The sequence below is a fragment of the Xiphophorus couchianus genome, chromosome 10 (assembly GCF_001444195.1).
Source record: "Xiphophorus couchianus chromosome 10, X_couchianus-1.0, whole genome shotgun sequence".
Classification (NCBI taxonomy): domain Eukaryota; kingdom Metazoa; phylum Chordata; class Actinopteri; order Cyprinodontiformes; family Poeciliidae; genus Xiphophorus; species Xiphophorus couchianus.
This window is the reverse complement of record NC_040237.1, coordinates 6,088,281-6,101,962: the sequence shown is the minus strand read 5'-3', so window position 1 is coordinate 6,101,962 and position 13,682 is coordinate 6,088,281. Positions and strand designations below refer to the sequence as shown.

Sequence of the window (13,682 nt, the reverse complement as noted above, 5' to 3'; positions counted from 1 at the left end):
CTGTTAACTAAAAGGCGCAATAAAAGCTTCAGATAAAGTTTATGTTACTGAGAGGCAATAGGACCTTTCTGGTAGACGAAAATATATATTTGGTACTGACAGGAAGCCAGAATTATAGAAATGTGATCACAAATTTTCTCCAGTTAAAATTTGTGGCTGCATTTTGTACAAGTTGTAAGCAGGATTGAACACTAACTAATTACAAACTGAAGCCCTAAAGTTTCCTCAGCGAGAAAAGTGTCGACGCATGAGATCCTCTTGATTCTTAACAGCACAATTTCATTTCAGTTGCCTTTAAAATTCAGGTAATCCAGTGTCATAAATTTCCTGATGTCAGCCAGGCAGTCAAGGAAAGGCAAGGGTGAGTCAGTTAATAGTCGGTGCGCCTAAGAGGAAAATAAACCTGGTAGTCTGCATAAAAAAGAGAGAAAATGCACCAAGTAGCAGCAGGTACACAGGAATCCAACAAGGCACATTATTGACTCTTGAATGACTCCAAGACTTCCCTAACTTACCCTATTTTTCTCTACTTTAAATCTATAATAAAACAAAAGTGAAACAAGTTTTGACCAAGATCTTTTGCTTTCAGGCTTTTGGATTTAAATTCCTTTGCTTTTGACAGCAGCAGAAATTTGGAAAACAAGAGGCGCCCAGACTTGTGCATTCCGCTGTCATCCTGCTAAAGCAATGAGAGGACTTCTCCTGGGACTCAGAGTCGGATAATCCACGTACTTAAGAAAAAGTAGAACTAAAGCAATTGCCTCATTTCTCTAAAAACAACAGCAAGGGGTTTTCCACCATACTCTAAGCTGCCTTTGTGAGCAGAAACACTTATCCTTCAATTGCCACATAGCACTTGTAGTGGTTGGAGAACTGAATGAGCTTAAAGTAAATTGCTATTCACATAGAACGGTGCACAATGGAGCAAGAAGGGATGAGGTTGGCAGCAGTAGTGCCAGAAGAAAGTGCTGCCCTTTAGTCATGTACACAGACAGGCAGGCAGGCAGTGCTCATCTCAGTTTATCTCAGTTACAGAGGGTTACTGGGTCAGTAGAACAGGAGAGGGCATTAATCCAGTTATCAGATCATCCCAATATATTGAGGATTAGCTTTCTATGTTGCTGCTGGGATCCGTAGGTCTGAATGGTGCATTCTGGGACTTCTTGTAGGGATTTACTTTAGTTTTTTCAGCTTTTTGACCTACAAGCGTCTTGTGATCTGGACTGTCACTAGTTAAAGTGTGTAAACACCGGCAATAAGCCAATTAAACAAGGGCACAATGACAACACAATCGTCTCATTGAGCCTTTTCTTTTTTTTACTACTGTTTATATTTTATGTGAGTTTATTGGATTATGCTTTCAGCAATGACTGATAGTGATATTTGACTAGATCATCCTTTGGAACCCTGTGGTGTACCTATACTGGTATATTTTTCTTACTGAAATTAAAGACACTATGGTTAAAATTTAGTCATCAATTTGCATGTATGTTTATTTCTTTTTTGTTTGGTTGGTTTTTTTAAAACAAATTGAAGCTTTTTTTAACCTATAAAACCTGTCTGTATCTATAAACAGTTGGGTATTATTTTCACAAATGCAGTGGTTTGCAAAAATATTAACAACTTTGACCATTTTTTAATTTTGTCAAGATAGAAAAACTAATTTCAACATATTTTATTGAAATTGCATACTTTACGATGCAGATTTCAGGACATGTCTGCAAATTGAAAGGAAGATAGTTTCTCATATTTTTGCAAATATGACAATTGTGGCATGAAAAGATTTTATTGGGGGGAAGTAGACTAAAGAATGATGAACATGCCACACTTTTCAGACTATTATTTGTAAAAAAAAAAAAGGCAACCATGTATCATTTTTGTTCCCCTGTGCTACTGAACTTAAAATGCTGATAAAATACATTGAAGTTTCTGATTGTAACAAAAAACATGAAAAGTTAAAGGAGCATTCACAGATTTGCAAGCACAGATGTTTTCCAGTAGTATCAGTTTAAGAAAATAAAACCAAGTGCAAAATACACAGTTTATTACCTCAACCTTTGCTCAGTTTTATGCAAATAGCTGGCCACTGTCAGAGTCAGAATTCCCACCTGACGGGGGAAATTCCAGTGGATCTTTACGACTTGGAGCATGGAAATTTTCACTTCTGAGTACAAAAGCCATGTACCACATTTTCTCAAACACCAATGAATCAGAACTTAGCTGATAACTATGTAATAAAAGCAGATCTTTAACAGAACATATATTTTACGGTGATCCTAAAATTTGTGCTTTCCATATTTGTTTGACTTGAATCTGAGCTAAAGATTAGCGGATGAAGAGGCCTTGAAACCTCAAAGATTTGGAAATTTGTACCAGAGAAAAATTGTGAACATGTCTAAAGCTCGTAAGTAATACTTTGAAGGGTTTGATTGGTGTAATGCCAAGAAAGATTTTTTTTCAGATTTTATGAAATATTGTGCGTATTTGCTCCTTTTACGTTTTTTAAAAATCTTTTGCAAGATGTCAATCTAATTTCTGTGAAGCAGTGTTTTAGTTGGATCCAAAGGTAGGTATGACAGGAGGCAGGAGGTGAAGAGAAGAGTTTTAATAATAAACAAGAAGTAGAACTTGCAAAGGGAGTCCCAGGATAACACGATGTGGAATGATGGCAGGAAGCAGGCAAGAAAAAGAGAATAACAGGAGGAACCAGCTATACTGCATATACACTGAAAAAAAGAGTGGAGGATGACATTTGATGCAGATGAGAAAATCTGGTTATTGGGAACAGCTGTGAACGGGAACAAAATGGCACGCTAAGGGAAGGTGAATACTAAACAGAGGTGGAAAAGAATAACACTGATTATTAAGGAGAACAAAATCCAAAAGTACAAAAAAACAAAACAAAAGGACAAATTAAATAAAGAAAGGAACTGATATAACTCTTTAAAAGTAAATGACCTGGAGAGAAATAATAGAAAAACACAGACACCCAAAACTCTACAACACCCAAGGATCATAAAAATTTCCTGTATAAATTAGTTTTAAATCTAAATTAACCAAAGGTACGAGTGACTTTGGATTTAACTAAATGTCAGCAGGTTTTTATTTTTATTTTTTATTGGAAGATCAACCTGTGATTTCTTTTCTACCACAGAGTGATTGACACCACTTTGCTCCTTGTCTGTGCCCTCTACGTTAGAATTAAACATTTACAACCATGCCTAAACATTAAACGCTTCTTATATCAAAGATCCCACCTTATAATTGGTCTAGGCAGCTCAGACATCAAAGCTTGTCTTTGAGACTATGGCAGACTTTTAAAGGAAAGAGTCATATTCCCACGGACCCCTTGTGGTGAGAAGCGACCCCTTCGACCCCGTTAGTGTTCGGCTGGTTCGGCGCGGATGTGTGTGATATGCGGTGAGAGAGGTGACACCGCGGTCTGACACTGCACAACTGAGAGAAACAGGCCCAGCTCAGGGCTTTGGCCAGCTCAATTAGCGTGACATACTTTCCTCCGGGCTGCTGGACACAGCGGATTATGCCCTCTAACTTCTGCCGCGCTCTTTCCAGAAGGTGCGACATTAACCAGACGCGCGATTTTCCTTAAGGGCCCCTTCAAGAGCCAACACTACAGCGACCCGAGCCACGGTGGGACATGACTGTGGATGGGGTTGTGGAGGGGTTTATTCCCCAGAAGGAGATCGTTTATAATGGCCTGTTGCCTTACTGTGACCGCTTGGACCGGGAGGCTGCGGAGCTGCTAGCGGAGATCAAAGCCAGCCTGAGCAGGGCGGTTCTTCTCAGGGAGCTGTGGCCCGGAGTCGCGTTCTGGTCCAGGAAACTCTTCTCGTAAGTGTCCATGCAAAGATGGTTTGTTTTGGAGAACTGAAACCATAATTAGTAACCAGCAATTCTTTACAACTTAAAACTTTTGGTAAATACTCGTGGTGCGATTCAGTTGTATGGAAGTCCAGGAGTGCCACAGTTTAATAAATAGATGATTAAAGACAACTGTATTGTGTCATGCATCTATTAAAATAATAACAGAAAAAACATAAATTAATATTTAAAAATCGAATTATGCAAGTATGCCATTTGTTTTATTTACGGAAAAATAACAATTTCATGGTCAGGTAGTGCTGCACATCAACATTACCCATCAAAGTAATACAATGGAAATCCAAATGACCACAATTAAATGAACATAAATAATTAAATTATGAATTACTGTGTGAAAAATTAACATTAAATTGGTAAAAAATTAAATGCCTCATTATGAAAATAGGTCATTAACACAAAAATATTTTTAAATATTTTATGTCATCTGAGGCAGCGGATCATGGATTTATTTTTTCTGTCAACCTTACCATCAAAGTCATTCTACGGAGATTGAAAATGCCACAATTCAATAAGCACAATTGATTAAATTGTTACATTAATACAAACAGTATAAACTGGTAAAAAAAATTAATAAGCATCTTATTAAATATTCAATTAAACAAATGTGTAATGAATTTATATAAAATTGTAAACACTGCTCAGATTTGAGCTATTTTATAATCATGTGATGTAGAATATCACAAATATTTTTTTTCTGTCAGTCTTATTCATTAAGGTCATCCTATGGAAGTTTGAAACTGCCTACATTCAACAAATATTGATAATTAAATTAAGACAGTTAATATAAATGGATAACAACGATAATAACTTATTTATTCATATTCAGTTACACAGTTATGTAATTAATTAATATGAAATTGCAAAAACTGGTTTTGATCTGAAGTTCACTTGCCATACTGGTTATCCAATGAGCATGGTTGAGTCACAGTAACAGTAATAATTATTTCATTGTTCCCTGCTGTAAATAAACTGTAAAATATTTGGTGAAGTATTGGAATAATGTTTGATTTTAAGATATATGTGTGTATGGAGGTTCAAAAGTGCCAAATTGAGATATAAATAAATTATTTATGTCTTTGCTGTAAAATAAAATTACAAATACTTATCTAAATCATATAATTACTATGCATTATTATTATTATACAAGTTAACCATTCAGGTGTTTTTTGACACGTCATTGGGGCAGTTTATGTACTATGTTGCGATGCAGAGTATTTTGTCATTTATAGGAGGGATTATGTATTGTTTTGGCTCTGTGGGTCTTTCTGCAGCTGACCTCTAATGCAGGTCAGCTACATTAAACAGGAAGTGACTAGCTGCTCTCTGACCGCTGTCTCTTCCCCCTCCAGTTTTCTGAAGCTCTATGGCCGGAGGTTCAGCAAAGAGGACCACATTCTCTTCATCAATCTACTCTATGAGTTGGTCACACTGCCGAACCTGGAGCCCCACATGATGTGCAGCTATGCCAGACTGCTCATTCAGCTTCTCAAGTGAGTGTGGAAACAAAGCATGCACATGCATTATACAATGGTCTCTGTTGAATCCCTGGGCTGAAAGGGCCTTGGGGTTGCTTGAAGAGGAGCTGTAGCTTTATTGAACGAATAGTGCAACAACAAAATAACTGCAAGCTCTGCTAAAACACAAGACAGTTTCACCCAAGTAAGCTGAACTTTCTAGGATGAGCCTCTCCCTTAGCCTTCCTGTTGCTTTAATTAGATCACAGAGCAGCCCTGTTTGTAAATATCACTGTGCTAATAGTGTCGTACCGCCGGTTATCACATGATGTGTTAAAGTGGATTTCTTTCCTGCTTCTGTGCCATTTGGAGGCCATCCAGTTGTTGCTTTAAGCACTCTGGAGAGTTGAGAAAGAAGGATCAATAAATGCTCTGTAAGGTGCATTCAGAGCGAGGACATCTGCACAAAGGCAGCGCAGTTAGAAAGACGTTCAACCTGGATCCTAATCAATAAAATCACAAGGATTTGAAAAAGAGTTACACTGTAGTGCTTAAAAAGCAATAAATCACAAAAACACCTCTATTGAAGTATACACATTGGTTAATAAATTGTGTTAATATTCCGGGGCCCCAGACATGAAATCTGTTATTTGTCATACCCGCATTACTGAACAAGTTCTTTTCACGTAGTTAATATCAAGCGTTAATTATAGATACATTCAATATATTTTCACTTTATTTTAATTTTGAGGTGACTGGTAATGAGTCTCTTGTGGTTTTGTAATGTCTTTATTCACAAAGTTGACTTGCACTGTTTGAAAACAATATGTATGCAGAAACTGTTGGTGTTTTTCTTTATGGTGCTGATCCTAAACATCTTGTCTTGCCTTTGCAATTCACCTACAGAACATTTTTGTAAAATTCAAGTGCATGATTGCATAATAAATTATTTGATTTGCATTGGACTTTACAAATTTAGGTTAATTGAACAGTGCTACTTAGTCAGATTACACCGTAACCAACAGTTTATTTTATTTGGATCTTATGTTATTGATCAACTCTTACTAAAGCACATTTGTGAAAGAGAAGTGAAATTACACAAAGTTATTAAAATGTTATGTGCATTTGCATTGTATGCTGCCCCAATTAGTCAATACGTGGTAGAGTCTCTTCCAGCTTTGCACATGTACAAACTGGGAATTGTTTTCCTTCTCATTTTCTATTAGATTTAGGCCTATACTTTGACTAGACCATTAAAACACATGAAAACGTTTCAATCTAATTCCATTTCACCCAGTTCTGAGTGTTTGCAGCGTCTGACAGGTTTTCTTCCCGTCTTGTCTTGAAATTGGTTCAATTAATCTTCTCATTAGCTCTGATAAACTGATTTTTCTACTTGAGTCATGCATTGCTGCAGCTCCTCCAGAGTTAGCGTGCATCTTTTTGCTGTCTTTGTGTCCTTTGGTCTTCATGATGCCGTTTGTTCATTAATGTTTTCTGACAAACCTCAGAAGCATTTATTACTGAAATTAAGTTACATTCATATTTACAAATTATGGGATTAATTGCAAGATTTTGTTTGTAAAACATATAAAAACCTTTAGAGGTCCTTCCACTTAAGAATTTGGGAATACTTTATTAAAATCTCAATAAAATACACAGAAGTTTGTGTCTATAATGCGACAAAATGGTAAAAAGTTTAAGGGATATGAATAGTTTTGCAAGGCGCTGTAGCTGTTCAAAGCGGTTACACTTTTGGTTAGTTCATAATGATGCAGGTCAGTCCATTTCCCAAGCAGTCCCTCTAGAGGATCATAAAATAAATCCTGTGGCTCAAGTCGTGATTAATGAGTGGGGCTTTTGGTTTTTGTGGTTAAAACTTGGAAAAATTATATTTCACTGTGTCTCAAATAGAAATTAGGACAAAGTCAGTGTTAGAAGGAACATATCTCCAGTGACAAATCTGAACAGCTTTTTTTACACTCTGCAGCAACTGAAGGAGTAAAATGTGCAGTGAGTAGGCGATATGTTAGCGAGCTAAAATACATATCCTCACACTCAGAAAGCATTCATTGTGAGCGAGGAATCTTGGCTCTACAGTAAATTTATCACTCTTTAGGCGCCGGCTTATTTGTGTTTCTCTTTGTTTGTGTCTCCTGGATCAGACCCGTCATTCCCCCAGTGACAGGCGAATAGTTTCCGAGGCATTCATCACTTGCTACTACTCTTCAAGTGCGTTTCTGTGATTTTTGCATCCATCACAAAAAAAGGTCTTTATGTTGACGTCAGATGTCTTTGTTTTAGATGAAAAGAGAAAGATCTGGGCTAATGGTGTATCAAGCTTCAGTTCTCGCAGCCAAGTGTTGAACTTGATCCTTGACAGCGAACATCAGGTCTGCAGAGTGTCTTCATGTCGCACTTTAGAATTTCACGGCCAACTTTGCAGATTGTCTCCTCTTGAAATCTCCCCAGTGAGAGCCTGTTCCTTCATTGATAGATAAATAAGAACAAAAGGACTTTCTGTTCAGAAAAACTGTGCACATTCTCAAGTGAAGGGATTCGGCACGCGTCTGTTGGGTGTAATCCTATAAAACTGGTGATTTAATAAAGAATTGAGTAACTTAGTGTGAAGAAAGCGTGGAAGTTCTCAGGGGGATTTAAAAAAATCTTCTTCATTTTAAAAGCTTCTGAGGTGCTCAGCAGTGAAGCATAATTTTGTGGGAAATCTAAAACCTTAAGCGGGTGTTTGAGAAACTAAAAGAAGCAGAGAAAAGGATAATGTTACTTTGCATTAAGGTTTTAAATGTGCCTCATTTTTTTGAAACCACTAACAGGCGATTATTCCAGACCTCTCCTGTGAAGCTGCTAAAGCCTGCAGCTGTCTGTCCAGTTATGCTTTAATAGCTACATAGAATCACCGCATCATGTTGGTGGACATGTTCCTAAGTTGGCAGCCGTGGTGTTGTGAAAGGATGACTCACTCTCCCCTGATGGACACCCTGTAGTGTCCCACCTCGTCGCAACATTTTCACAAACAGGAGGCTTTTCACAGCTTTAAATATCTGAGAACCTGCCAGCGTTTGCACACAGGCGGGCCAGCTGAGGTCTGACTTGTTTTTTCCAAACAGGAAGAAGGAGTTGCTGTCAAGAGATGACCTTCAGCTACCATGGAGGCCCCTCTACGAGCTGTACGAGAGACTCATCTACTCTAAAACAGAGCACCTGGGTCTTGTCTGGTTCCCAAAGTATGTACCTTGACCTTCCCATCTCATCAGTCTCTCACTGCTGCAAACCACCCAAATATACACTTTGGTTTTTTTTTGTCAAATCTCTTGTGGTTTGAAAAAAATAGTGCAATAAAGTTAGATAAATGGTGATTTATCAACCAGCTGTAGAGCGCTTTCATACAGATGAGTGTAACACAAGTGCTTTACAGAGGTTAAAGAGAAATGGACAGGCATGAAGACACATTGGAAATTCATACTAAGTAGTGAATCAAATACAGAAAAAGAAAAACAGCTAAACTGAAAGTCAAAAATTTTACATAATAAAAACCAAATTACAATATGTAATTATTATAGACAATTTTTTTTATAAATTATAAAAAAAACAACACTAAAATTCAAAAAGGTTAAGTATTGGTCATGCATTTGATAAATGTGTGGAACAGAATGAAGAAGAAACTAATTTTAAAGTCATACTGAAGCCACTCTGAAGTGACAGCAAAATTATCTGCAGATTTTCCATCTGGTCTCACTGAGATAGATCTACCTTCATAGAAGGATGATCAAAAGTTTGAGATCTAGATCGGGGGAGTCAAGCTCATTTTCACCTTGAACATTCATATCAAGATCATGAATGTCCTCAAAGGGCTGATTGTTCTGTGCCACAATGTAAAACATACACCCAAAACCCCTTGTGTTAATAAACAGCTGTCTCTGCAATTGATAAGTACTTCTTAAAATTAAATATTATTTAACATCTTGGTCTTAGCAATTTGTTTGCAATCAAAATCACTAATTTAGAAATGTTTGTAAGAAATTTAGCAATAGGGCTGCACAGTGGCGCACTGTTGCCTTGCAGAAAGAAAGTCCTGGGTTTGGGTCTGCTTGGAGTTTGCATGTTCTCCCTGTGTATGTGTGGGTTCTAAAAACTTGACTGTTAGGTTAATTGGTCTTTCTAAATTCTCCCTAGGTGTGACTGTGTGTGTGCATGGTTGTTTGTCCTGTCTGTCTCTGTGTTGCCCTGCGACAGACTGGCAACCTGTCCAGGGTGAACCCCGCCTCTCGCCCGGAACGTTAGCTGGAGATAGACACCGGCACCTCCCGACCCCACTAGGGTCAAGGGTGTTAGAAAATGGATGGATGGAAATTTAGCAATATTTGTTCTTCTGTAATGTGACTTTTCGTAACTTGTCAGTTTGATCATGACATAAAATAAGGTTGAGTATGAACTTAACCGTCACTTAAACTTAATGGTTTTGACCATTTTTGGGGAAAATTTGCAATGAACTTACCATTATGCATTAGCGTGAAAAAAATGCAGAGGTCTGTTTATTTTGTTGTAATTTCTGCACTCCCAAAAAAGGGACTGATTAATGAAATTTGGCAGTAAACGTTGATTCGATTGATTAAATAATATTTATGCGTAAAACTGTTTTCTTGAAGGTCTTATTTTTGTGTCCCTCTGGAGACTGGTGAGCCACATAAAAATTTATGGCAGACCCAAAGGCGTTAGAGACATTTCCCAATAGACTTGTAGCTGTTTATTTGTGGAAAAACCTAAAGCTATGTAACATTTTCCTCCAACTTCACAATTATACTCTGATTTATGTTGGTCTATTATCCAATCTCAGTGAAAACACTGCCAACACTGCCAACTGTTTTCAAAGTCTGCAAAAAAAACCAAAAACACTTTTGAACTGTATTTTAGAGAGGCCTTGCACAGTGGAGCAGTTGTAGTGCAGCAAAAAGGTCCTAGGTTCAATTCCCGGCTTGGGGTTTTTCTACATAGAGTTTGCTCGTTCTCCCTCTGGATGTGTGGGTTCTCTCCGGGTATTCCAACATCCTCCCAGAAACATGACTGTGAGGTTAATTATCCTCCATTCTCCCATTTGTGACTTTTTATGAATTAAAATTCTGAGTATTCTGTAGTTTTTGCACAAGTTTTTTTAGTGTGACATAAGAGGAAGAACACATGCTCATCCATCTCTTTGCTTGCTTACAGCTCAGTTGACCACATATTGAAGGCTTTGATCAAAAGCTGCAGACTGTAAGTCTCATCTTCTCTCTGATCATATAATCTGTGGAAGCAAAGAATGTTTTCCTTTGATCTTTACTCGAGCTGTGTCCTCCAGATCAATGTGTTTACTCGTATCTTTGCTCGTTCGCATCTATTTATGGCCGCAGCCTTATGTGTTCTGTGCGTGTATGCTTACCGGAGTTTCTCTGTTATTAAATAAATATGTACGTTTTTTTTGCTCCCAGGTATTTCCCAGCATCCTCAACCAAGGAGATGCTGGATGAGTGGCGCCCCCTGCTGTGCGTGTTTGACGTGGTCATGCAGAAAGCAATCAGCAACATGGAGCTGTTTCTGCCCACCATCATGCCCCCGGAGGAACACAGCCAGGGCTTCCAGTGAGTTGGACCAGCCGGAATGGTTCTGTTTGGAAACGGGATCACCCGCTGAGGACTGAATGTCCCGAGCCAGAGTTAGCTCGCAGGATTTCGAAAGTTTACCAAGAGATCTGCCTGCAGAAAGTGAAAAATATGTAGTTGAAGCTTCTGAGTTGCTTTAAAATGCAGCACTTTAGAAACCACATAATCAGGCTCTGGAAAAACCTGTGCAGTTGAAATTGAAACAGTTTTTGTTTTGCTAATATGTTGCTTTTTATGGAAAAAAATCTCTGCTCCTATCCTTCATTCTGCTCTCGTTGTGGTTGTATTCCAGCTGTCAAGCCTTTTCACGGCTTCTCAGTGCGTTCCACGTTTTTTTAAAAATTTTTTGTAAGCGATTTGTCTGGATTTACTCTTGGATCCATAAGCAGTTTCTGCACAGTTTCCACAATACATCATCTTTAATGCTCTCTTTTTTTTTCCATTTTCATTTTGTTGCTCTCCCTACTCCAGAATACACAGAGGAGAAAATGAGTTCATGTTTAGGGGAAATTGCGGATAAATGAGGGGAATTCAGCCTCAGGTGTATCTCATTAAGTTTTAATCTGAAAAGTTATTTCTCTGAGTGTGTGTTTGTGTTTTTTAGGTTGTGGTTTGATGAGTTAATGAATCTGTGGATGTCGGTGCAAAATCAGCCGACCTGGGAAGGGGTGAGTACACACTCGCAGAGCTTCAGGTTGATTCAAATCTTTTACACACACACACACACCCACACAAAGCTTTGGAAAAGAACTGATACCCTTTGAACTCTTTTTTGACTTTGTCAAAACAAAAAAATGCACTTTTAAGTGATGAACTAACAGAAAGTTGTGCAGAATTGTAAAATGACATGATAGGGGTTCAAGAGTTTCGAAATTTTTACAAAATTAAATCTGTGTCGTATGTATTTGTGTCCAGCCCAATAAGAGAGAAGGTTGCACTTGTTTGCTTCGATATTCAGCAGCCGATTGAGCTGTCAGTTAATTAACATTTTCCTGCACTAACTTGTACTGCAGAGGAAGGGAGCGATGCGGTGTTCCATGCTTTACAGTCAGGAAGCGCATCTCAACAGTGGTGCTCAGACCAACAGAGTACGCATCTGTGAGGCTAACATTTAAACATTTAGAATTAGCTTGTGTCACCCAGGAGATTTGGTACCTCACTGTTGCAGATGCCGGAGCTTTACTGACCTTTTTTAAGTTGATCTCAAATACCAGTGTTGTAGTGTAAGCTTGTAGCATCTGTGCAATTAGCATCTGGCATCGTTGCGCATTTCTTTTTTTCCCATCCGTCTGCCTCATGAAGGAAGTACCTTTGAACAGCACAGTTGTGTTTACTTTGTATTAAAGTGGTCTGGATTTTTTTGTTTTTTTTGGCTGCACTCACAATGTTAGAGTTTGAAACCTCCAGCAGCAGCTCGCTGGGGAGGGGAGAAGTTAATTACTGTCAGAGGAAATGAGACAATTTGGACAAACATGAACGGGTCAGTTTGTGTAGATTTGGATGCAAATCTACGCAAACTTTAAATCATTCATTTTTTTTTAGCTTCAACCCTGAATCACTAAAATCTAGTAGTTTGCAGAACCATTTGTTTCATTTGCTGAAGCAAGTATAACGAGGTGAATCTCTTGACTGAATTGCTTGCTCGTTCTTTACAAAACAGTTCAAGCTCCATCAGATTCAGCAGAGAGCATCTGTGAATAGCATGATACTGCCACTACCGTGTTTCGCCGTAGGGATGAGACTTTATGGTGTTAGATTTCTGTCACAAATTGGGCTTAGCATCGAGTCCAAAAAATTCAGTATTAATATTAGAAAACCACACTACTCCACTTGTATCAAACTGCAAGCAGGACATCTTATGGCAATTTTTTTCAATTGCTTTTCTCATCCAGTCTTTCATAAAAGAACCAAAATTTGTGGGGTGCAATGTTTTCTGAACGGTTCTTTATGGGTTTGCTGACGCAATTCAATGCACAGGATTTTATTCAGGGGTATCAGAGCAAAGAAGGTTAAGTTCAAATGGACCACATATCTTTTGCAAGATAAACAATAATAAAGCTAAATGTCATTTTCCTTCTACCTCTTCTGTGAGAAAATTGTTGTTGTGATGTGACAAAATGTGGAGTATGAAAACGTTAGTAAAGTACAGTGTTCCCTTGGATTTGAAGGAAAATTCCTGATGTCAGAGCAAATTTATGTTATCACAAAAGCAACAAAAAAATTCACCTCTAATGGATTTTTAAAACGTTTTAAATATATTGAGCAAGGGATCAACCCGCCTTCCATTTTCCCAAAGATGGATGGAGTAATTTGGAATGACACGGCTTCTATGTTCCCTGATTGCGATGATTGAAGTGTTGTTGCTGGTTTCCACTCAGCGTGCAGATAAGATTTTCCATTTGTGCCTCCGCTCTGCCTTTATCCAGCCTCCAGGCCCTCAGCGGCCTGGCTGAGCGCACGTCCTTCCCTCCCTCTTGAACATCTCTCCAATTTTTCAGGGGCTATATTTAATTCTTGAAATGGCAAACTTCACTTCTGGGAATTTTGCTATAGACTCGGCAGTCACTGTTTTCCTGATGTTGTCTTGTAGCACCTAGTGAACCTGTTTGCTCGGCTTGCCAACGACAACATCGGCTATGTGGACTGGACTCCTTATATTCCCACAGTG

The 13,682-nt window shown here is 38.3% G+C and overlaps 1 protein-coding gene across 1 annotated transcript in view; it reads left to right on the top strand.

Moving 5' to 3' along the window:
• The first annotated feature begins 3,399 nt into the window (after positions 1-3,399).
• The window catches only part of psme4b (proteasome activator subunit 4b), a 48,620-nt gene continuing 38,337 nt past the window's right edge, over positions 3,400-13,682 (top strand). The window contains exons 1-7 of the mRNA XM_028030193.1: positions 3,400-3,852; positions 5,253-5,393; positions 8,486-8,602; positions 10,584-10,628; positions 10,844-10,993; positions 11,619-11,682; positions 13,605-13,679. Coding sequence (XP_027885994.1) covers positions 3,659-3,852; positions 5,253-5,393; positions 8,486-8,602; positions 10,584-10,628; positions 10,844-10,993; positions 11,619-11,682; positions 13,605-13,679 — 786 coding nt within the window. The 5' untranslated portion in view covers positions 3,400-3,658. The remainder of the gene's footprint in view (positions 3,853-5,252; positions 5,394-8,485; positions 8,603-10,583; positions 10,629-10,843; positions 10,994-11,618; positions 11,683-13,604; positions 13,680-13,682) is intronic.